The sequence below is a fragment of the Neoarius graeffei genome, chromosome 7 (genome assembly GCF_027579695.1).
Source record: "Neoarius graeffei isolate fNeoGra1 chromosome 7, fNeoGra1.pri, whole genome shotgun sequence".
In the NCBI taxonomy this organism is placed as follows: domain Eukaryota; kingdom Metazoa; phylum Chordata; class Actinopteri; order Siluriformes; family Ariidae; genus Neoarius; species Neoarius graeffei.
This window is the reverse complement of record NC_083575.1, coordinates 81,117,196-81,141,020: the sequence shown is the minus strand read 5'-3', so window position 1 is coordinate 81,141,020 and position 23,825 is coordinate 81,117,196. Positions and strand designations below refer to the sequence as shown.

Genomic DNA, 23,825 nt, shown 5'->3' with positions numbered 1-23,825 from the left:
TCGGAGATGTAAAATTTCCACATTAGTGAGTGACTGACAGTTTGTATACAAACATGGCCACAAGGTTTGCTTCATTAAAAGCAGAAGATTTAAAGAGAATTTTGAAAGTGAAGGACGCGCCGGACACCCGAAAGGCTACCAAAACTTCACTGGATATTCTTCACGCACATTTACAAGAGAAAAACATACCAATGGATGTAAAAAAACTGGAAAAGAGAGCAATAGCAGAAATGTTGTCAAAGTTCTATTTGGAGGTGAGGAAAAGTGACGGAGACTTTTACAAGAGGACTTCACTCAGCAAAGCCCTTTTGTTTGGAACAACTGCTTTGTACAAATAGGGGACTATATAGTCGGCAAAATGTAGTTTTTTTCCTGCCATGGAAGTGCACTTGTATACCGAGGAGGAAGCCATTTGCATTACAGCCATGAATGAGGATTCAAAAAGGTTTCCGGTTGAGAGTACGTCGTGCGCGTTCTGGCTGCCGCTTCTCACCGGAGCTTTTTTGGGGTTTTTTAATTTCTTTTTCTATTTTTTTTTCCCCTGTGTGTTTGTGTAGTTTGATGTTTGAGTGTTTTCTCCACCGGTTGTGGGGTAGCTCCGGACCTAGTTTTGGGCGTCGGTTCCCTCCAGGCCTTGGTTCGCCGTGGGCGATGCCTGCGCTCCCAGCTGTGGACTGCATTGAGCTCGTTGCTCATTTTACTTCATGGTTGTCCAGCGCTCTGCGCTAACGCTTGGCGTGATGTTCCGAGCGATGTTGCTCGGTGGTGTCGCGGCGGCTGTGCAGGCGGTTTGGGACACACCAGCGCTCTGCGTGGTGGAGCTTCTCTGCTCGCTTTGTGGATCCATGGCGTGGTGTTCGAATGATGTTGCTGATGGCGTCACGGCAGCAGTGCTCGAGATATGGGACTTGTTTTCGTGTGCCTTTTGGTGGGACTGTGGCTGCTACACCACGGGAATTACATCCTGACCCCTACTTGGTGGACTTTTTACTTTTTATTTATTTATTATATTTTTATATCTTTCTTTGTCTATTTATCTGTTGCTGTATCTGTGTGTGTTTGAACTTCCTGTGAAGCGTCTTTGAGTACCATGAAAAGCGCTATACAAAACAGATGTATTATTATTATTATTATTATTATTATTAAAATGGCGGCTCGCCTCGGCTCGGTTTTCCCTTTCGGGCACTCTCGTTTTCTATTAGAATTTGGTAAAGAAAAAAATAATTATTATTTACCAGCTTAAGGTCGCTCCGTATGGTGAAATACCGTGACCTCAGCCTTGAATACCGACCTCGGCCCAGAGGGCCTCGCTCAGTACTTTGGAGACCTCGGTCACGGTATTTCACGATGCAGACCTTCCAGCTGGTAAATAACATACGTGTGAACATCAACCCTTGCCTGCTGTGCTTCTGTGCTCCACCCACATTAATTGACATCAGGCATAATGACTTAGCCACTTACCTTCCCCAACCCCTCCCTCCATTCACAAACTGCTGCTTGGCCACGCCCGTGTTACCACAAGACATTTAACTTTTTTTTTTTTAATTAATGTTGCAGCGCATCAATTTTTTCCCCTCTTTTAAGCTGTGTTTTAGTCTTCGGTCCTGAATACTTTCCCCGTGTTTGCAAACTTACTGACCATTACAAAGCAGACTCCTTCCATTAACTGTTAAATAACATCTCCATGCACAAAAACATCACTATAAATCAACAACTGATCTTTTTCTTTGTTAAAAGCCAACCGCTTTTTAATTTGTTTATTATTAGGCTTAGATTATGTGCAGCGCCTGCCATACGAGTCCCTGTGAACTAGCCGTTACTAAAGAAACGATAACACTTTGGAAAAAACGCATTAAAGTGATGACAGTCCTGCCATTCGCCGTTAGTCCTACTAAAGCGACAAGAAATTGCAACAACAGTATAGCTGGAATCATGTACAACCAAGTATTCTGCAGGACCTCCACATCTCAAAAGTCATTCCTGAGAACAACGGCGAGAATTTGGAACGCACTACCACAAGTAACTCGCCAACTCAAACCAACACCGTCCTCCTACAAGTCCCTCCTCCGACAGTACGACACTTTATCCTTGCAGTCTACTTACAGAGCAATGTACGTTAAGCGCAATTCTACACATAGCCTTCTTAGGCCTTTAGCTTGTTCTTTTTAAATATTTTGTTGCCAAGCTAGTCGTCATTAGATTAACATGGGGCAGCCATGGCCTGAGGTTGAGCTGAAATGCCCTTGAGCAAGGGCACCGAACCCCCAACCGCTCCCCAGGCGCTGTAGCATAGCTGCCCACTGCTCTGGGTACGCGTGCGCGCTCATTGCTCACTTGTGTGTTCACTGCTTCAGATGGGTTAAATGCAGAGGTTAAATGTCACTGTGTCCTTAAGTGTACGTGTGCCAAATAAACAGCTTCTTGGCTTTATTGTTATTGTAAAATTATTTAAAATTCGTTTAAGGCAAAGTTAGCTTAATTAATTTTGCGGCAAGAACTACGGTCAAAGAAAATGACTCAAACAAGCAACCAGATTTGAGCATTCAAATGCTTGATGGTTTTTAAAAAAAAAAAACAAACAAAAAAAACCACATTGGTTCATAATGAAAGCAGAGGAGTTAAATATCGACAGGACAAATTCATCTTAGGCCATTATTAAAAAAAATGTTCTGTTTCCGGTCCACCGGCCGGGTGAGTGCCGTTTGTGCGGGTGAAATTTTTTTTTTTAACGCCGGTTTTTCGACATTTTTTTCGGGTTCGTAAATCTAAAATCGAACTTGACATTTACGCATTCCCAGGGCTTTCCACTAAGGCTCATACTAGCCAGCCATGACAAATAAGTAGCCGGGGGGAGTAAACACAAAATAAACTCCTGTGCACGCAGTTCCCAGGGTTAAATGTATTTTCCACAGACCATTTATTTATTCACTTTACTCAAATACAAAGTAAAATGGCAGTAAATCTTCTTTCTTTTCTTGCGTATTGCATCATGAGGCGTTCCTGGCTTGTAAATCTCTTATTTTCGGTGCATGACACATTCACGCAGCTGAGTGCGCGTGCACACCGCATGTCGGGGCGCGGATGAGTTACTCTCCCTTGATCAACGGTTCAGTTTGACATTATTGTCAGTCCGTTAGATAAACATTTAATTTTATTAAAATCGAAAATGTAATATTTAGAGCCTGTGAGCTACAAAAATAGTCATTAAAGTAGCCGGCTGGACTTAATTGTGTGGCCGGCGCTTGTGGAAAGCCCTGTTGAATCAGCTCTGTGCATGCGCCGTGCGGCACAAAAAAATGGCAGCCACCATGAAGGAAGGAGATCCGGAGTTTTCAAACATTTGCTTAAGTGTGAAATCGCAAAATGGTATTCTAGCGAACAACAAAATAGTAAAGATTCAGAAAAACAAATCATTCAGTGATCATTTTAATAGTGTAATTTCATCCGAACTAGGCCTAACGGCCGATTTAGAACTACAAAAAGTCCGTGTGTCGGACATTTTAAGTACCTTTGTAAAAAAGTTTTGCAAATGTTGCAGTCAGCATTTAAAATGCTAACTTAAAGTTTTTGTACAAGTTTCAGTTGATTAAACTGTCATATTTTATTAAATGTGTCTGCTTTTGTAATAAAAAAAAAGTACTGAAAGAAAAAGCAAACAGCATTGCGATTTCTTATCCATCCATATATAATAAAAAATAAATAAATAAATCCCTCCCTCCGGACTGAATTTTTTTTTTTTGCCCACCCGGTGGACAGGAAACGGATTTTTTTTTTTTTTAAGGATGGCCTTATGGGACTATAAACGACAAGAAATTAGCTATAATAGTCATCACAATGATTATTGGGGATTTTTAAAATAAAAATTTATTACAGGGCGGCACAGTGGTGTAGTGGTTAGCGCTGTCGCCTCACAGCAAGAAGGTCCGGGTTCGAGCCCCGTGGCCGGCGAGGGCCTTTCTGTGTGGAGTTTGCATGTTCTCCCCGTGTCCGCGTGGGTTTCCTCCGGGTGCTCCGGTTTCCCCCACAGTCCAAAGACATGCAGGTTAGGTTAACTGGTGACTCTAAATTGACCGTAGGTGTGAATGTGAGTGTGAATGGTTGTCTGTGTCTAATGCCGCTTTTCCACTACAAACGCGGCTGAGCCGTGCCGTGCTGAGTCGAGCTGAGCGGGGCTGTTGGAGTTGCATTTCGACTACAACCGCGCTGAACCGTGCTGGCTGGAAGTGGGTGGACACATTGGGTGGAGTTAGCGAAAGTGGGTGGACATCACGTGATGTCGTTAAGCAGCGCAAACAGTGACATCAGTGATCTTTTAAGCGGTAGCCTCACGACCCGAATAGTAAACAATAAACATGGAGGACATGGAGTCGTTAGTGTTGCTGGTCTTGGTGCTGTGGCTTGTTGTCACCACCAACGCCAACAGATACTGGCAAGAGCGTATAGATGAGACGAGGCGCATAAGGCTTCAAAAATTCTCGTAATTCGTAATTATTCTTCTTCCGGGTTTGCGGTGTTTACAGATCCCAGCGTGCTTGCGGGGCGTGTGTGGGCATGTGAGGACACTCCTCCTCACCAATCAGTGCACAGGGGAGTGTCTCCTCACGCCCCCAGCCTCACTCGGCTCGCTTTGGCTCACTTCAGCCCCACTCCAAAACGGTGCGAGTTTTAGGGGCTAAGCAGGGCTGAAGCGAGCCGAGTCGTGCTGTTTTTTGGTAGTCAAAACGCGAGCCGTGTCGGGCTGAAGTGAGCTGAAGTGAGCTGAAGTGAGCTGAAAAAGGGTAGTGGAAAAGGGCCATATGTGTCAGCCCTGTGATGACCTGGCGACTTGTCCAGGGTGTACCCCGCCTTTCGCCCGTAGTCAGCTGGGATGGGCTCCAGCTTGCCTGTGACCCTGTAGAAGGATAAAGCGGCTAGAGATAATGAGAGGAGATGAGAATTTATTACAGTACATTTTTTTGCCCCATATCTCACATATACCGGGCAATAAAAATGAGCAGCTTTGGAGAGCCGTTAAAACTTTTCTGCATAAATTCTCTCTTATAAAACTGTTGGATTTAAATCAAAGTTTAACCCTTTCACCACTGCATAACTTTCTCCAGAAGGGATTTCCTGACTACAATGAGACTGGAATAGCGGTCTGCAGTGGTGACAGGGTTACAGACAATTAAAGCTAGACGGCCTTTCGATTTCATAAAAATCGGTGAAATTTAGTTCCCTCTGAAATTTGGTCGTTATGATACATGTTTATTTCTGTAATATCTCACAAAATATCAGGCCATTCTGTGGCTAGGAAGTTACTCAATTTGAGGGGATTCCCGAGCAAATAACGTGCATGAAATCACTCGCTTCGCGCAGTCAGACAGAGGAAGTCCGTGTGCGCATGCGCAGGTTTATCTTCTTTTGGGTTTTACGGCAGCTGGCATCCACAGTGTTGCATTACTGCCATCTACAGGTTTACCTTTGAGCGTGCACTGACAGTTCCATCATTCTGTCGCTAAACGAACAGCTGATCACACCGAGGTGCTCGCTGGCCGCCGATATTTATTAGTTTGATCCTGTGTTTCCTTTCCTTCGTATACAACATAACGTCTTTTCTTCTCACATTTCGTTACGTTTCATTCGCACACTCGCGTCCTCCATTGTTCTCTCCCGTTTCAAATTTGTATCCCACAATGCCTTGCGCGAACGGGGAAAGCCCACCATGTGATACATGATGTAATATCTTGAATTGGGTCATGGTGAAACAGGAAAAATTAGTGGAGAATTCAGGGCCATGTGGCTCTAAATTCATTAATTGCTCCATTTAAAAACACAAATAAAATTGGAAGTCTGATTCGAATTCAGTAGGTTTCAGTCCACTAAACAAAAACAACTGGGTGCCGGGGAAAATTATTTTCATGACCTACACTTGAAAAATCTGAACGGCAGCCTACCTATTTAAGTCTATAAATAAAAAAGTCTGTTCATTACTGTGCAAACACCCACCCACCCATGTGTTGCGTTCCAAACCATGCATCAAAGTGAACAATAAGTTAAGTTTGGCTGACAGGTACAAACTCCCACATGCTATTAATAGGCTCTGGTCAAATGGAGGGGGGGGGGGGGGGGCTGAAATAAGCTTTCCAAAACCTGTCTCTGGCCATGGAGATTAGCGTAAAATGAGCAACATTCCAAAGTTTGTCCTTGGACTCAAAACACGATGATGATCGTAAAAATAAACTCAAGCTGTATCATGTTCATGATCTGCTCACAGAGGCATGCACACACAGCATGTGTTTTGCTGCATGTAATGTAAATGTAAACGTAGAATGTGTCTGGTAGCATACATGCTGATGTACTATACCTGCTCCAGCAGCCGTGAGTAGGCCGGCTTCATCAGTATCTCGAACAGCAGCCGGACTGAGTCGAGGTCGATGCCAGGGACTTTGGGGTTGGTTTTAAAATGACCATCATCGCTGCAAAAGAAGTGCAACATAATCAAACTTTACAGCATTCACAAGAACTCCAAATCAACATTTTGACAAGTCTTGTGTGACACCTTTCAACACTCATGTATATATTATGATTGCTTATACGATGATGCTGCTGAATTCTCCATTCTGATTGGTCAGAAGGTGACCCACTGGGGAGTTTAAAAGGAGCTACATTTTAAGGCCTCTGCATGCTCTTGCGACAAGGCTTTCGCAGATAGCTTTTCGCAGACAGTTGTAATTTATCGTTGAGCGGGGAGTAATAGGCGTGCGCGATGTTATTCACCGCTACAACGCAAGGGGGCGCGAAGTCGCGAAATCGCTAGGAGTAGTTGGTGGGTGTGGTTAGTGGAGTGTTTATCCTCCGGTTACTTATAATGACTAGAACTGGAGTCGTATAGATGTACGTACTTCCTCACTTCCTCGATCAACCGCTCTTCGTGCTGCTCCATCTTCGCTCGTGTTTTTAAAAATGGCGGTCGTGAAAACAAACCAAACCGGGAAAGTAGGGAAGCGGAAGTGCGTGTACAGTGGATGTAGAGTGGACCAATCAGAGCCCTCTTGTCTGCGACGCTATCTGCAAGGCTTCTGTGGTGGTCACAATTTTTGGGAGGTGCACGCAGAGCGTCTGCGAAGGTGGGGGGGCTACGCAGACGCTATCTGCGACACCGTCTGCGAGGACTGCATTGTCAGCATAAATTGGCCTTTAGGCTACGGTCACACTACAGCTCGCAATGGGTTATCGATGAAAACGAGGTGTTTGGTGGTGATGTTTCCCCAAGCTTCAGGAAGTATTATTGGGGGAAGCCGTGGCCTAAGGGTTAGAGACATGGCTTGGGGGCCAAAAGGTTGCTGGTTTGAGTCCCTGGACCAGCAGGAATGGCTGAAGTGCCCTTGAGCAAGGCACCTAACCCCTAATGGCTTTCTAAGCTACTCTGAATACGTTGCACATCACTCTGGATAAGGAATGTCTGCTAAAATGCCTGTAATTCTCAAACCCACCTGCGAGTATTCGCTGCTTAGTTTGCCAACGAAAATGTCGCCACCAAATATTTCAACGCATGCATTGAAATTTTTCCACAACGTTTTTCGCACCAAAAAACAACTTGCAAACTTGGAAAAACATTCACCGTACATCACATGATTGGTGGCGATGCTACCAGTTTTTTAAAAACACTGAGTATTCGTAAACCCATCACGAGCTGAAGTGTGACTGTAGCCTTAGGGTTGCGACACGCCAAGCTGATGTTACAGAAGTGGTACCCATCCCATCAACTGACAGCCGAGACATGCAACAGTCCACGGCAGTAATCTATATTCGATGAAAGAAAACTGGAAGACCCATTTAAAAAAAAAAAAAAAAAAACACCCTAGTTCCAAACTGTACTAAATATGACGTCTATGTTGCAATGTACTAATATTAAATTATTCCTATATTAGTGCACTATTTTGATGTACTGTTTAGTGAAAGAGCATGTAGCTTGGAACACAGCCGGATAAATCAGGCCTAGCTACTGAGATACCATTTCTGCTTGTTCTGAATTTCTGATTATCTTGGATTTTATTTTATGAACTTTGGATCATTCTGAATTTCTGAACATTCAATTTCTGGTCCTGACTATCTGACCATTCTGAAATTCTGGCAGTTTAGAATGTCCAATAATCCTGACTTTCTGTTCATTCTGAACTACTGAATTCCCAGTTTTGACTTTATAACCATTCAGAATTTCCCAATTACTCTGAATGTCTAGTTCTGAATTTCTGATCATTCCAATTAAATTTGAGCACAATTCTAATACAACTCAATTAAATAAACTCAACATAATTCCAGTACTGAATTTTTCCATTCTGAATTTCTTATTCTGACCATTATGAATTAGAATTTTTCTGAAATTCTGGTTACGAGTTTCTCATGGTTCAGTATTTCTAATTTTGAACTTCTGGTCGTTTTGAATTTCCAATGATCTGCTGACGCAGTCTCCTTTAATTCACATAGTCTGCTCAGCCATGCTGCTGAAAGACAGCCACACCAGATGAGCTCCAGCTGAAAAATGGAGATACTGCGTACACGTTCTCTCCTCTCCTGCATTCGGCTGAACCAGAACAGCCAGTCTGAAGACTTTCAGCATTCTGAAATGCGAAGGGCAGCCACTAACTACAGCACAGGGCACACTGCGAAAGTTACAGGCAACAGTCAGCTTGGAATTTCAAGACTTATAGCCTGAATCCATCCATCCATCCATCCGTATCCACTGGCGGGGAGGATATGGGAGCATGTTTCCAGTATAAACATCACAGAGATAATCTATTACACACATACACCATGATGAAACATCAGGGTCAGAGCACTATTTATAAAATGTGCACTCAGATATGAAGAAATATAAAACCATAATAAATAAGGCTGATAATCTGGAGCAACTGATGCCATCAGATATTCCATGAGTCCTTAGCGTGTGGAGTATGGTTACAAATCTCCCCCATTTTATTCCCAAATCGAGTCAATTAATCAGAGCACGCACCATTATGCATCTTTAAACCCCACGCTGTGCAAAGCGGACGGTTTTAAACCACATGTTTACAAGAGACTCATTTCTCCCAGGTATAATCACACACTTGGAGTGTAAATGACACCAGCTGTGTGTTAGATAATCAAATAATCCCTATTGCAAATGCTGAGCTGTGTTGTTTTTTTTTTTAAATCAAATCAATCAGAGGAGATTATTATTTGAAGTGCAAGATAGCAAACACAGCCTTATACAGATAATGATAATGGTGAGTCCAAGGGTCATTCCTTGTGAATCCTGCCAAAAGACGTCCTTGTGTTTTATAGGACATGACAGGAAAAACAGACGAGAGTATGCGTGAGAGAGAGAGAGAGAGAGAGAGATTCAAACGACAGTATTGCAGGGAAATAAAACCCTTTTTATATGTTGTCCTTGGCTGCCAGTGTTTGTGTTTGCTAGAAAGCCAACACTGCTAATGATAAATAAAATTTAAGGACAAGGGCCATGGTGAGTTCAGCAGTGTAAAATAAGAGCATGCCTACTACACGCGTCTCAAAACTAACATATTGCTTTAAAAGGGATAAAAACTTGTGGATTAAAATCACTGCCTCTTACATCTGGTCCAGGAAGCTGGCGTTCCAACAAGCAGTCGACGACAACAGCAGAATAATGTCACTGCATTAGAAGCAAAGCAAAATTAGTTTAGAGAAAATGGATGGGGAAGAACACATACAATTATATACAGTCTAGATATGATGTTCTGTAATATGTATTTATAGATGAACAGTATTCCGACTGAGGTTATTTGTATTTGTTGACAGTAATCGGATTTCCCTCGGGATTAAAGTATTTCGCATTCGTAATTGACATGTAATGTGTGTTAATCTTTTATTTTATACAGACAACATTGAACGTACACCGATTCTCATAGTGGAGAACCTGATTAGTTTCCTAGAACTGTTGCATTTTGTTATTTACTGAGAATAAAGGTGTTTTCACACTTGGTCCCTTTCAGCCATCTAACCGAACTCAGATCGATGACTCAGCATTTTTTGCGCATATGTGAACACTCCAACCGTACCCAGACCCCTTTAAAGCGAACCGAACTGAGACCACCTCAGGAGGTGGTCTCAGTACGGTTCGCTAAAAATCAACGGTACGGTTCGCCTAATCTGCGCATTGTGAGCAAAAAGCGCACCGGGTTCACTTCGCCTTTTTCACTGTAGTTTAACCTTCTTCGTTTGCCGTAGTTGGTCACGTGACTGTAGCAGGGAAACTCATATATATATATATATATATATATATATATATATATATATATATATATATATATATATATATATATATAAAAAAATTTATTTTCCTTAATCCGCACTATTTTGATCAAAGAATACAGCAGGGCAAGCATGGCAGCAGACATTTTGATTCAAGAGAAAATTACCCAGAATTCCATGCACTGGGGGTCTGAGGGCTCTAGAGGACCTGGTGTGAACAGAAAGCGGACTGAGGCCCCATCAAAGCTTAACTGGACCAGAAAGAGAACCCAGTCCTCTTTGTAATAAATTCACAGTGTGAACACAAAAAGAACTGAGTTATTTTTCTGTTGGTCCACTTTTTGGTCCACTTAAAGAGGACTGAGTCTAGTTCCTTTAAAGGGGACCAGGTGTGAAAACACCCTAAGTGGACCAAAAAGTGGACCAACAGAACAAGAACTCAGTTCTTTTTGTGTTCACACTGTGAATTTATTACAAAGAGGACTGGGTTCTCTTTCTGGTCCAGTTAAGCTTTGATGGGGCCTCAGTCCTCTTTCTGTTCACACCAGGTCCTCTAGAGCCCTCAGACCCCCACTGCACAGAATTCTGGGTAATTTTCTCTTGAATCAAAATGTCTGCTGCCATGCTTGCCCTGCTGTATTCTTTGATCAAAATAGTGCGGATTAAGGAAAATAAATTTATTCCAGCGGCTGTGGTAAGTTCCAAAAGGAAGTTGAGTTTCCCTGTTACAGTCACGTGACCAACTATGGCAAACGAAGAAGGTTAAACTACAGTGAAAAAGGCGAAGTGAACCCGGTGAGCTTTTTGTTCACAATGCGCAGATTAGGCGAACCGTACCGTTGATTTTTAGCGAACCGTACTGAGACCACCTCCTGAGGTGGTCCCAGTTCGGTTCGCTTTAAAGGGATCTGGGTAGGGTTGGAGTGTTCACATATGCGCAAAAAATGCTGAGTCAGTCATCAATCTGAGTTCGGTTAGATGGCTGAAAGGGACCAAGTGTGAAAACACCCTAAGACATCGTCCACTACAAAGTGAACATTACCAACTATAGAAGCACTACTAATGCAGCTAGGGTGGACGATATAACAAGCAGTATGTTTACATGCACACTTAATTAGTCCCCCGAAGGTGAAACGAATCTCGGTGAATAATAAGTGAGACGACGCCGAGGTCATTATTCACCGATATTCACTGAGCCTGAGGCAGATAAATGTTTTAGTATAAATACACAGGTGATTATTTCCAAAATTAAAAACACAAACATTTAAAAAATAAATTAAAAAAAGATTATTATATATAAAACTTCAAAAGCGTCATGCAAATGTTATAAACGGCGTGCACAGACTTGTCTCGCATATCTACACCAAGTCACATAAAATACTTTGTTTTGAAACTGATAAAATAAATCCCAATTCCGCCTTCCCTTTGAATTAGTTACAGAGCAAACTTTGTAGCATCTTTAGTGCGCTTAGGAACAGCATTTTCTTTCATCATTTGTAATTCTTCCTCACTTACAGTGACCGAGCGATTGGCCGCCATTTTGCTGAGTTGCTCAAGGTGATTATCGAGAAATTGCCTGAATCTCTCGAACCAATCAGCACGCGCGATTTTCCATAAAATCACCTCCGTATTTATATTAATCCATTAGTATTCCTAATATGACAATATTCGGAATGTGATACAGGTCTTACAAACAGCACATTTCATTTGAAAATTCCAAATTAAACATTTTTTAATTAAGTCCATAATAAAGTAACACCACACTTTCCACACTAGTATTTTGGACATTTTTTGGTGTCAGGGTTTTTAGCAGCCATGGCCTAAGGGTTAGAGAAGCAGCCTTGGGCCCGGAGGGTCAATAATTCGGTTCCCTGGACCAGCAGGAAGCTCCGTGGCTGAAGTGCCCTTCAGCAAGTGTGTGTGTGTGTGTGTGTGTGTGTGTGTGTGTGTGTGTGTGTGTGTGTGTGTGTGTTCGTTCGTTGTACATTGCTCTGGATAAGATTGTCTGCTAAGTGCCCGTAATGCAATGCAATGTAATACTGGTCTCAGCCATAAATGTTTTACACACTTTTCTGGCTGCAAACTTCAAGAAGCTGCAATCTTATTGGTTCTTTGCACGTTTGTGTATTTTGCCCTGGTGAAATACAGGATATGAAATAGAGCAAGGGACGATATAAAATTTGTTTTGGACCATAAATGTTGCATGTGTTTACATTTAATGCCTGTAAAATATATATATAAGTAACAGCTGACTCCATTTTAGATTGCAGTAAGGAAGGTGGGCTTTTTTTTTTTTTAGCCGATCTATACGATAGATAGTAAAAGGCATAACTGTTATATTAGGGAATTGGTAATTGAACTATTTCCTGACGAAATCACAATGTGGATAAGCTAGGTTAGAGTAGCTCCATGTACAGTGGTGCTTGAAAGTTTGTGAACCCTTTAGAATTTCCTATATTTCTGCCTAAATATGACCTATACTACCGTTCAAAAGTTTGGGGTCACCGGAGCACCCGGAGGAAACCCACGCGGACACAGGGAGAACATGCAAACTCCACACAGAAAGGCCCATAACGCTTCTCATTTAAACCAAAAAGTTCTATTTTGGTCTCATCCATCCACAAAACATTTTTCCAATAACCTTCTGGCTTGTCCACATGATCTTCAGCAAACTGCAGATGAGCAGCAATGTTCTTTTTGGAGAGCAGTGGCTTTCTCCTTGCAACCCTGCCATGCACACCATTGTTGTTTAGTGTTCTCCTGATGGTGGACTCATGAACATTAACGTTAGCCAATGTGAGAGAGGCCTTCAGTTGCTTAGAAGTTACCCTGGGGTCCTTTGTGACCTCACCGACTATTACATGCCTTGCTCTTGGAGTGATCTTTGTTGGTTGACCACTCCTGGGGAGGGTAACAATGGTCTTGAATTTCTTCCATTTGTACACAATCTGTCTGACTGTAGATTGGTGGAGTCCAAACTCTTTAGAGATGGTTTTGTAACCTTTTCCAGCCTGATGAGCATCAACAACGCTTTTTCTGAGGTCCTCAGAAATCTCCTTTGTTCATGCCATGATACACTTCCACAAACGTGTTGTGAAGATCAGACTTTGATAGATCCCTGTTCTTTAAATAAAACAGGGTGCCCACTCACACCTGATTGTCATCCCATTGATTGAAAACACCCGACTCAAATTTTACCTTCAAATTAACTGCTAATCCTAGAGGTTCACATACTTTTGCCACTCAGAGATATGTAATTCATTCATTCATTATCTCTAGCCGCTTTATCCTTCTACAGGGTCGCAGGCAAGCTGGAGCCTATCCCAGCTGACTACGGGCGAAAGGCGGGGTACACCCTGGACAAGTCGCCAGGTCATCACAGGGCTGACACATAGACACAGACAACCATTCACACTCACATTCACACCTACGCTCAATTTAGAGTCACCAGTTAACCTAACCTGCATGTCCTTGGACTGTGGGGGAAACCGGAGCACCCGGAGGAAACCCACGCGGACACGGGGAGAACATGCAAACTCCACACAGAAAGGCCCTCGCCGGCCCCGGGGCTCGAACCCAGGACCTTCTTGCTGTGAGGCAACAGCGCGAACCACTACACCACCGTGCCGCCCGAGATATGTAATATTGGATCATTTTCCTCAATAAATAAATCAGCAAGTATAATGTTTGTCTCATTTGTTTAACTGGGTTCTCTATCTACTTTTAGTACTTGTGTCAAAATCTGATGTTTTAGGTCATATTTATGCAGGAATATAGAAAATTCTAAAGGGTTCACAAACTTTCAAGCACCACTGTAGAGGACATTGATAGACATGTCTCTTTGGCATGCTTGAAACTGGTACAGGCTGTTCTGATTGCTATTTGCTAGTTAAATCTTTGAGATTTATCTTCGCTACTTTTAGGACTTGTGTGAAAATCTGATGTTATAGGTCATTAAAAAAAAAAAGCATGGAATTGATAAACTGGTCTCCTAACAAAATTGACACAGTTTTCTTGACGAGAAGTCTGGGTTCAGGGGAACCCATCTGTCCTGCCATAACGTTTGTGGCTGGTTACACGATGGACGCGTGGGAATGGTGGCAGGTTGTGTGCCTGGCGATTCTTTCTGTGGAGGACATTGAAGATATCTACCCATTCGGAATCATGATTATAGGACTTTTGCTGATTGGATTAGGCATTGCCCTGGTATATCGAGGAAATCAGACAACGGTGACAGCTGTTCAAAGCCCCACAAAGCTGCCCGATATGATTGGAGTGGTGGGCAAAGCTGTTGGCACTCGGACTGTGGACATTCAGAACTTTAACCACAAAATGGTTGTTATCTCGGAACAGCTTTCAGCTTTGCAAGGAATACGTTTTTCGGAGATCAATTTGAATAGAATGGACGGAATGGACAGATATGGACGAGCGGTGTGGACGTGCAAAGACTGCGTCTGGAAAGACCAAACAATTTATATCTTATCGACATTCGGCTCCCTGAGACAGCACCGGCCTCGGTTCAGGCCGTTGCTGAGGCAACATTTCCCCCTGAAGGTCACTGCCGGGAGACACTCTCGCATTCCTCCTCTAACTTTCCGCGGTCGCCATTTTTACCTCCAGTGTGACAAGCGGGTGCGTGACCAGCGCCTTCATGGCTGCAGGCTGCTTGCTTGCGCTGGATTACCTCCTCCCCTCCCACCCCTGATTCCCCCCCTCAGGTCCCGTGTTTAAAGTGTACTTGTGTTGTTGTGTGCTTATGCAAAGGTTTTTTAAATGTTCCCACACTGTACTCCTGACAGGAGCAGAGTGTGTGTGTGTGTGTGTGTGTGTGTGGGGGGGGGGGGGGGGTTCTTTTTTTCCTTCTCTCTCCTCATGTTGTGTTTCCTTTTTATCTTTATCCCTGTCTTCCTGTCCTGTCTACCCTATGTCAATTGTATGTTGTATATGTACGGACAGGTTGACGGCTAATTTCGCTGGTACATGTGACTAGTGACAATAAAGGGCATCATCATCATCATATCACAAACTTTCAAACACCACTATTACACAACAGTGTGTTCCAAGTCAAGAGAAATGAGCAGGCTATTTCATACGTTAGAGTAACCGGAAACATGAAAACAGTGTATTCAAGACACCATAACATGATTGTTTTTCTTCCTATAAAAAAAATAAAATAAAATAAAATTCTTGATGACAAACTATGCACTTCCTAAAGAGGAACGTTTTTAGAGTAGCATATTAAGCTCATCTGCAGTCTAGTTTGTGTGTTTCCTTTATCTCAGTACGCCGTCTTTAGGATATAACTGCATTGGTTGATTGAAAAAAAATAACCTTATGACATGGTATAGTTCTTGTTTTCTGTGTAACGTTTATTTAAATCATAATTATGTGAAATACGTAGTCTGGATAATCGAAAAGGAGCTCAAGGTCGATATTTCAGCAGTACAAGAAATTAAACTGAGAAATATTCCAACAACAATATCGTACACAAAAGAAAGAATATTTCAGATGGACTTTTTTTTTTTTTTAAGATATAAAGTCTGGAGCCCCGACACACGCTTTTCTTAACAGGTTATGGAAAAAGATCTGTTGTTGGTTGTTTATGAGGTCAGTTAATTAGATAGCTTTTTCCTGTGAAAGGAGGTGGTTTTGAGCCAAAGTATCGGACTCTCAAGAGAGTGCTAGAAATCAGGCTGGAGAGAAACGCTTTGTTTTATGTTTTTTTTTTTTAAATTGTCCTTTCCATTTTCTCTTCTTATATAACAATGAATAAATCTCTGGACCTGGAGCATTTTATTACACGGCTATATTATTTTGTTGGCTCCTGGTAAACAAAAACTCCGAAAACTAAAACAGCATGATGGGAGAGATGTCCAAGTATTACTACGTGATGGAAAAAATGTCATATTTTCAAATGTTTGTTATTGTAATGCTCCCCCCCCCCAGTTGCAGTATTTTATAGCAAAATAAACAGAAACGAATAAAGATGGAAAAGTTAATGATCACCTATAAGTGTAGTATCCCGGCTGATAAAATATTTAAAAAAAAAAAAAAAAAACTGAATTGCTCTCCAACACGGTAAAAACAACATGCGGTTTTACTGCAAAACGAAACGCTGTTATCAGACAAGATGATAAACAACAGGTCAAAAATACCGACCAATCCCGTGTGAGATCATAAAATCATAAAAGGATGATTATCTTCAGCACCCTGACCTGTGACTCTGCAGCAATTTGTTGCTGGAGCACGAAAAACCAGAATGTGTTGAAGCATATGGCTGATGAGCTGCTGTGAAAGCCATATTAGGCCTGATTAGTGCACTCACTTTGTGATGGTGGAGTCAGTGCTGTCCAGGAGCTTCAGCCTCCAACTGTTTAGACTCTCCTTGTTAATCAGCGAGATGCTTTTCGATGTGTTGATAACACGGAAGTCCTCAGGGCAACTCTGTGCATGCCCACACACACCCACTTTAGTATAACAATAACCAAACAATTTCCTTCTATGCGCACTGCAAGGTCATCTCACATCTGAGTTTAGTCTAAATCTGTCTTCAAGTAAAGAATAAACAGGAAGTCCAAAAATCAGGCTAATTTTCAACCGAATAAATCTTTCACTAGATTAACAGTGCCCCCAAGTGGACAAGAGTAAATACTCAGTCATTTAAACAGACAGGAGATACGAAATCACCTTATTTAAAAAAACATGACTAAAATGAAGTACAGTAATAATTCAGAGACTTTTTTTCCCCCTTAAGAAAGAACCAAGATTTAAAATATCTACATTTCCCGTGAAGTGTTCGTTAGGGATTCTGACAACATATTTTGTTCTTCCTCGTCTCCTATATTTGCATCTCCTGGCATGATGCTGTATGGTGTTTTGCACAGTCTGATGGCTCACCTTGCCATGTGACAGCACCAGAAAGCTGTGATCGCCTCCACAGTGAATCCTGCTGATGCTGTGATGATCTGTGCCTGAGGCAGGGGACGGACAGAAAGCAAGAAAGAAAGAAAAAAGGAGGGGCACAGTGAGTTTACAGAGAATTAATATCAGTTTTAATACAGGAGAACGCCTGATTAAAATTAAAAACATATCCAAATTAAACATCAGTCATTACCTTTCACACAAAGTAACAAAAACACTAGCTCCAATGTTTATATATAATATCAGTATTTATACCGCAGTGATGTTGAATTCTCAAATCTGATTGGTCAGAGGGTGTCGATTACGGTTTATAATACATTTTTTTATAGTAACAACTAACAGAGGGACTTTTATAGCAGACAGACATTCTATATATACACACCAGTTTGAAAACATGCATCATTTGGCAAGTTTCCATTAACCTGCTTAAGGCCCCGGTCACACCGCCCGAACTTTGCTGGAGTGTTCCTGGAGCGGTGAAAAAAAATTCATCACCGCTCGTAACCGTTCACCACCGTTTAACAAAAGTTGGCCCCCGTTAAAGCAACGCCGTATATGCTCGGCCACCGCTGATGTTTCTCGAGGGGCCCTCCTACCGCTCCGAAAGTTTTGAGCTGCACAAAATATTGCGAGCGGTGAGGAGGGGGCAATTTTCCGCCCCGGCAAAGTTCACCCCCGCTCCACCAACGCCCAGTCAAAGTTTGGCACCGCTAGACGCAAGTTCGTGGACGCTTGGGTCCGCTAGGCCAACGCAGAAATCTTGAACGCTGGACCACCGCTGCTTCGCTAGCGTTGCCCGGGCGGCGATTAAACGTTGCACAAACTTCGGTGGAGCGGTTGTAAGCGTTTTACGAGCGGACACGGGGTTGCTGGAACGGTGTCGGGCGTTGAAGCAGCTATCCATGGCGGCGATGAACTTTGGTTTGGCGTTGGTATAGAGGTGTCGGAGCGGGACCAGAATTTGGCTATAAATACGGGGAGAAATGGACCAGGAGCTCATTTGGAATCGAGCTGCCGTTGAGTTCAGACCTCATCTATATTGAATTTGCTCAAAGTTACAGTAAAACTGTATCACCATGGATGCTGAGAGACTTGCTATGATTGGTGCTAAACCAACTTTATACCCCCGCCGAGCCAAAGCCCGCATGCGCAGAACGCCGCTATACCAACGCTCGCTACCGCTAAACTAACGCTCGCTACCGCTAAACCAACGCTAAAGCAACGCCGGCTTCAGCGGTGCACCGCTAAGCCAACGCCCGTGTTTTCGATTTTTTTTTCCCATTTTGTGCGCGGTGACGAGCGTTGTCGAAATTCGGCCCCCCCTCCCTACCGTTCAAGGAACGCTCCAGCAAAGTTCGGGCGGTGTGACCGGGGCCTAATGTGCAATATGAAACTAAGAACCAAACTTTAAAAAAAAAAAAAAAAAACACTACGAATAATGGAAACCTGTGGATTTTGACAAAAGCTCAAATCATCAGAAAATGTTTATATGCTTGCATGAGGGGGGTAACAACGATTCAACAAAGCAATATTTCGGAAAATTGAAATGGAAGTGCATTTCACATTTAAGCCACGGCTACTGCGTCGGATGCAGTCGACATCATGTCAAGGCTTACCAGGTCTTGGAGAGCCGTCACCATGTTTAACTGGAATAACTATCACAAAAGGAGAAAACCCCAGCTTTAATTGCATGACCTCACTCAATAGATACAGACCATTCACAACCACCCATCCATTATCTGTAGCCGCTTATCCTGTGCTACAGGGGTCGCAGGTAAGCTGGAGCCTATCCCAGCGGACTATGGATGAGAGGCGGGGTACACCCTGGACAAGTCGCCAGGTCATCACAGGGCTAACACAGAGATAGACAACCATTCATGCACACATTCATACCTACGGTCAATTTAGAGCCACCAATTAGCCTAACCTGCATGTCTTTGGACTGTGGGGGAAACTGGAGCACCCGGAGGAAACCCACGAGGACACGGGGAGAACATGCAAACTCCGCACAGAAAGGCCCTCGCCGGCCGCCAGGCTCGAACCCAGGACCTTCTTGCTGTGAGGCGACAGCGCTAACCACCACACCACCATGCCACCCACCATTCACAACCATTTAAAAAAATTAGTTAATTAATTAAAAAAAAAAAAAAAAACACCTGTGCAACACTGCAATGGAAACCTGCCTATTGTTAACACGGTAACCTTTCCTCTGAGGAGATCTTTATTGAATATTTATGACACGAGGCTCTACTTTCAGATAGATAAAGCTGAAACTAAGTTTTTCCAGCATACAAAAGCCTTTGGTTTCTCTGTAACATGGCACGCAAAGATTTATTTTTCTTTTGTCTGAACTTTGAGGGGGAAGGAATGAATGAGAGAACAACTGCTATAAATGTAAATCGATAACATGACCCAACTTGTTTGGCAGACGTTGTACAACATGATATGCTGCTATAAATGGATAAGTAATAAATAAAAACTGTAACTGCTGCAAACTGCTGTGCTATGAGAGGGATAAAACACCATGCTCGATCATGTTTTATTCCCTTCCCAAAGCAGAATTCTCTCTTTAATAAATAAAAATACTGTAATCTTAAGTGTCTCATGTTGCATTTTGTATTTAAGACAAATCACGTTGTACATCAGTAATAACGTCACTTCTACACCTGTATTTCTCTCAGCAAGCGCTTCTTTTTCCTGCCCACCTTCTCAGCCTAATCATGGACCTGGAGATCATCAGGGTCATCAAAATAGCCTCAGTGAGGCTGTAGCTCATCCCGGCCACTGTTGTTGTGTGCGAGTTTGAAATCCTGTGAGAGAAGTAGTGATTTTGGTGAACCTGCATATAACCCCTGTGTCACCACATCCATGGTAGGTGGTGCCACCTGGTGAACAATCCTCATTGGAATGGTGTCTTTATAGTCTTCTGGGTGAGTTTCAGCGAAAACATCCTAGCACTTTAGGAACAGTAGTGTTTGGTGTGACGAGTCACCCAAAATTCTCAAACGCCCATAAAATATGACCGGTGGCGCCACCGTCTGGATAACTTTTATACACACCAACCTGGGGAACGTTCCATAGGAGTTTGATCAAAATCTGATCAACTCCTGTAGGAGTAGCGATTTGTGTGAAACTGCACGTGACCCCTCTGTAGCCTCATCTACAGTAGGCGGCGTCACCTGGAGAACAATTCTTGTTGGAATGTCTTTAGAGTCTTCTGGATGAGTTTCAGTGAAAACATCCCAACAGTTTATAAACAGTAGTGTTTGGTGTGTGACGAGTCACCCAAAAATTTCAGATGCCCATAAAATCATAAAAGAGACAGGTGGTGCCATCGTCTTGACAACTTTTATACACACCCATCTGGGGAACATTATATGCGAATTTGATTGAAATCCGATCAATCCTGTAGGAGTAGCAGCGATTTTTGTAATTTGTGGATGGACGACACGCAAGCTCATCCGGCCTGGTTTGCAGCCAGATAAGCTAAAAACCTGAGAATATGAAAGTAGCCTTATAAAACTACATAATAAAATAGCAGTGTGATATTAAATGTTCTTGCGATGGACTGGAATCACACCCAGCGTTTCTGGGATGCTCTCTAGCTCCACCACGACACTGACTGAAGATGGTGTCGCAAAATAAATGCAGTATCCCATTTCGGCCTGTATGATACAGCAATAATAAGCAGCTGATTAGACCCAATTATCCAGTTATATCAAGAGGGGAAAACAAGACTTTTAAGCATCAAATATTTTATGAATCTGGATTAACAAGATCAACTGTGAGCTACTGCTCACTTACGTATCCCCCTGCTCTCGCTTATATCAGAATGCAAGCAATCGAAGGAATAGGACACTTATTATGAATGTTGACTTCAACAAATAATTAACCCTGAAACAAGCAAGAAAAGAGCAAATGTCTCTCGCCAGGGATTTCAAACAGCATCCTGGTAAACCGTCATTTTGAAATGGCGTTTTGCTTCTTGAAATAGCATCAAAATCCACGCTATACATGTTTTGTAAATACATTGTCAGTAAACAGGAAGTTGATGTGGGACAGACCTGAAAATGGTACACATGGTACAGAACCCCAAGCTGAAGCTTGGTACCAAATATCAAGCAGTTGTGATTTGTAGTTGCTGAGAAAAAAAAAAAAAAAGTGTTGTGAAAATTTTGTAAATCCACGCTATACACTACCATCCAAAAGTTTGGGGTCACTTTGAAATGTCCTTATTTTTGAAAGAAAAGCACTGTTCTTTTCAATGAAGATCACTTTAAACTAATCAGAAATCCACTCTATACATTGCTAATGTGGTAAATGACTATTCTAGCTGCAAATGTCTGGTTTTTGGTGCAATATCTACATAGCAGTGGCGGCTACTGGTTTTTAAAACAGGGGAAGCCCATTTTACGTATTCATCGTAAAACCTGTAGGCCGGATATCAAAGCATAGAAAGGTGTGCCCCATTAGCATAGTGAACTAGACAACCCTACCTAGTGGCAGAAAGTATTTTTGCTTGTACATTTCATGTTATAGTCTGGCTTGCCAGGCTAGTGCCTCATATCCTTAATCAAAAATATCAAACATCCAAAAATCACTGACTATTCAACGAAGAGCCTTGAACATCATACCCTGATATGCAACACAGTCTCGTTAACACAACACCCGGCTGTGCAACACATCCTTGAACATCTTCTGCAACACAGTCTGGAAATTCATAACCAGGTAGGCTATGCAACACACAGAACCTTGAATATTATACCCAGGTATAACCTATAACACAGAGCCCACCATTCTCTTAACATTATTGAACAATATACACACTTCAGATTCATGAACATGAACACTATTTACACACAAATTCTGCCCTCCGCTCCTTTTCCAGAAAATGGTCTGTGACCCTGTCATACCAGCTGGTTGTGCTTTCCAGAGACTTCACCAATTTCTGTTAGCAGCTAGCACTGCAGATCCCAATAAGGCTCAAGCTAGCCTACAACCAGATTGAACTACAAATGAAATAAACGAGTGAATTCACGAATGACCAAACTGATAGAATGGATGAAAGTTAACGGAGCACAACGAGTAATATTTACATTTATTTACAGAGTAATGTACAGAGACATCAATGAGAAGAAACGTTTATATGAAAAGAAAGTCGGACAGCACTTTGGCACACGACTACACTTTCTCGACATCCGCTAGGGACTAACTGATCATACTTCCGTGTTCCTCGCCGAAGTACCGCCCTCCTCATGTCTTTCAAACACTACCTCCAATAATCCTTCATCAGCCCGGCTTCTTGTCCCTCCCACTGTCTCGTTTAGTCCCAGAGAAGCCCGGCTTCCCTGGAAGTGACGAGTTTGTTGATTTTAACCAATAACAACTAGCCGAAATTGGCTGTTCAGAGCCGTCTCGTAGACTGCAACGGATACCCGGCTGCCAGTCAGTGTTGCCAGATACTGCTGACGGTTTCCACCCAAAATATGTTCAAAAGCCGCCAAAATGCACTTAAAACCGCCCAATCTGGCAACACTGCTGCCAGTCCATAGAGCCCATTGAAATAAGAAAGGTTACAGCCTGGCAGCAAAGGTGATTCTCGTAGCGAACTGCAAGTTCGTCAGACATCAGTCAAATAAGTTACAGGATAGTTATGAACATAAATACAATCTTGGGCATATATTATGTTATGCAAGTTATTGTTTTAATGAGAATTCAACGTCGTAGACGCCGCAGTCTGGGGAGAGAATTTTAGGGGAAGCTCGGCTTCCCTTGTTGTCTCAGAGAAATCGCCCCTGCTACATAGGTGTATAGAGGCCCATTTCCAGCAACCATCACTCCAGTGTTCTAATGGTACAATGTGTTTGCTCATTGCCTCAGAAGGGCTAATGGATGATTAGAAAACCCTTGTACAATCATGTTAGCACAGCTGAAAACAGTTGAGCTCTTTAGAGAAGCTATAAAACTGACCTTCCTTTGAGCAGATTGAGTTTCTGGAGCATCACATTTGTGGGGTCGATTAAATGCTCAAAATGGCCAGAAAAATGTCTTGACTATATTTTCTATTCATTTTACAACTTATGGTGGGAAATAAAAGTGTGACTTTTCATGGAAAACACAAAATTGTCCGGGTGACCCCAAACTTTTGAACGGTAGTGTAGATGTTTTGTAAATACATGGTCGGTAAACAGGAAGTCGATGTGCGACAGACCTGAAAATGGTACACACGGTATAGAACCCCAAGCTGAAGTTTGGTACCAAGTGGCTATGATTTGTAGTTGCTGAGAAAAAGGGCGTTTTGGACAGACGGAAATACGGCGATACAGATGGACAGAGGTAAACCAGTATACACCGCCCGGTGCAGGGGTATTAAAAGAAAAAGACCAGTTGAATGATCTCGGATCTCTAATTTTTTATAAATGTATAAAGTCATGTCTTCTTCTTTCAGCTGTTCCTGTTAGGGGTTCCCACAGCGGCTAATGTCTCTCCATGTCCTCCGTATCTTTTTCTGTCACACCGACCGTCCTCACGTCCTCCTTTACCACATCCATAAATCTCATCTTTGGTCTTCCTTCCTATAAAGTCATGTGGTCGATGTAAAAACGAAAGCTCCTGGGTATCTGGAAACTTGGTAAATAAATTTTCCGACTGTG

At 42.6% G+C, this 23,825-nt stretch overlaps 1 protein-coding gene across 2 annotated transcripts in view; it reads right to left on the bottom strand.

Moving 5' to 3' along the window:
- Positions 1–23,825, bottom strand: part of LOC132889714 (probable E3 ubiquitin-protein ligase HERC3) — a 125,355-nt gene that overhangs the window by 51,673 nt on the left and 49,857 nt on the right. For both annotated transcript variants that reach the window (XM_060926484.1, XM_060926485.1), the window contains exons 9-12: positions 17,149–17,222; positions 16,577–16,695; positions 9,593–9,652; positions 6,344–6,455 (exon numbers count right to left, since the gene is read on the bottom strand). In XM_060926484.1, coding sequence (XP_060782467.1) covers positions 6,344–6,455; positions 9,593–9,652; positions 16,577–16,695; positions 17,149–17,222 — 365 coding nt within the window. The remainder of the gene's footprint in view (positions 1–6,343; positions 6,456–9,592; positions 9,653–16,576; positions 16,696–17,148; positions 17,223–23,825) is intronic.